Here is a 991-nt window from a genome sequence, read left to right as displayed (position 1 = left end):
ATCGCCTTCCTCTCCATCACCTGCTAACACTCATTATTTCTCGCCTCTCCTCGTGTGTTGTCTCTCCCTCCTCCATCTCTTCCTATTTCCCCCTCCTTCCCTCACACAAACACACACTCGGGCTTTGCTTGTCTTTGAACGTGCACACATGCTTATTTTGATTGGCACCTAAGGACAGACCACCCTCTCTTCCAAACCGGCTATGGTTTGACTTGCCTGGCCAGACTTCTTGACACTGAGCTCAGCTGAGGAAGAGGACAAGGAAAAAGCCCATGGAGCCCAGTCACATCTTCCCTGTTTTCCCCCGTAATGGGAGCACTGGGAGCCTGGGGCAGAATCCCTCCGAGGTCGCCTGGGGATGCCCCCTCGGACCACTACCTGTCATCTATTACAGCGTCCTGCTCTGTCTTGGCCTGCCGGGTAGGACATGTGCTCCTGCACCAATGTATTGCTCATTCCATGTCAGTCTGCACACATGTGGTGTATTGTTGGTTTGCAAGAGTTATATGTTGCATTTTGATTCGTGTTGCACTTGTTTTAAAGACTGTGTGTTGTTGCTCTGCGTCTCCTGACTGTCATGCACACATATTGCTGATTTGTCATTCTGACCTTGTGGCTGTCTGTCACGCATGCATCCATACGTTGTGTGTACTTGTGTCTGCTTGCGCTTGGCTGTAGTTTTTATATTCATTTTCCCCTTCGGATATAAAAGAAGACCAGCAATAAATGTGCACAGAACACTTGTACACAGTGTTGATGTGTGCGGACGCATGAAAAGTTTTGTGAGTAATGATTTGGTTCGGCCAGAGGACAGGTGTGTGTTACGTGGCTTTCGGTTCTGTGACCTGATCCAGTGACAGCACTGTCTTTAGATTTGAGTGATTAGTCTATCACAGTCACTGTAAGACACGTTTACTGCCTCCGCCTCACTGCGTGATCTATGAGCAGTGACCTGGTCTCATGCAAGGACGCAAAGCTGTGTGTGTTGGGG

General features: G+C 49.1%; 1 protein-coding gene across 1 annotated transcript in view; it reads left to right on the top strand.

Moving 5' to 3' along the window:
• Positions 1 to 272: 272 nt before the first annotated feature.
• gpr139 (G protein-coupled receptor 139) overlaps positions 273 to 991 on the top strand; it is a 20,347-nt gene continuing 19,628 nt past the window's right edge. Inside the window, exon 1 of the mRNA XM_037688372.1 lies at positions 273 to 420. Within this exon, the coding sequence (XP_037544300.1) occupies positions 273 to 420 (148 nt within the window). The remainder of the gene's footprint in view (positions 421 to 991) is intronic.

The sequence above is a fragment of the Nematolebias whitei genome, chromosome 15 (genome assembly GCF_014905685.2).
Source record: "Nematolebias whitei isolate Nwh7 chromosome 15, NemWhi1, whole genome shotgun sequence".
In the NCBI taxonomy this organism is placed as follows: Eukaryota; Metazoa; Chordata; class Actinopteri; order Cyprinodontiformes; family Rivulidae; genus Nematolebias; species Nematolebias whitei.
This window is presented reverse-complemented; position numbering and strand designations above follow the sequence as displayed.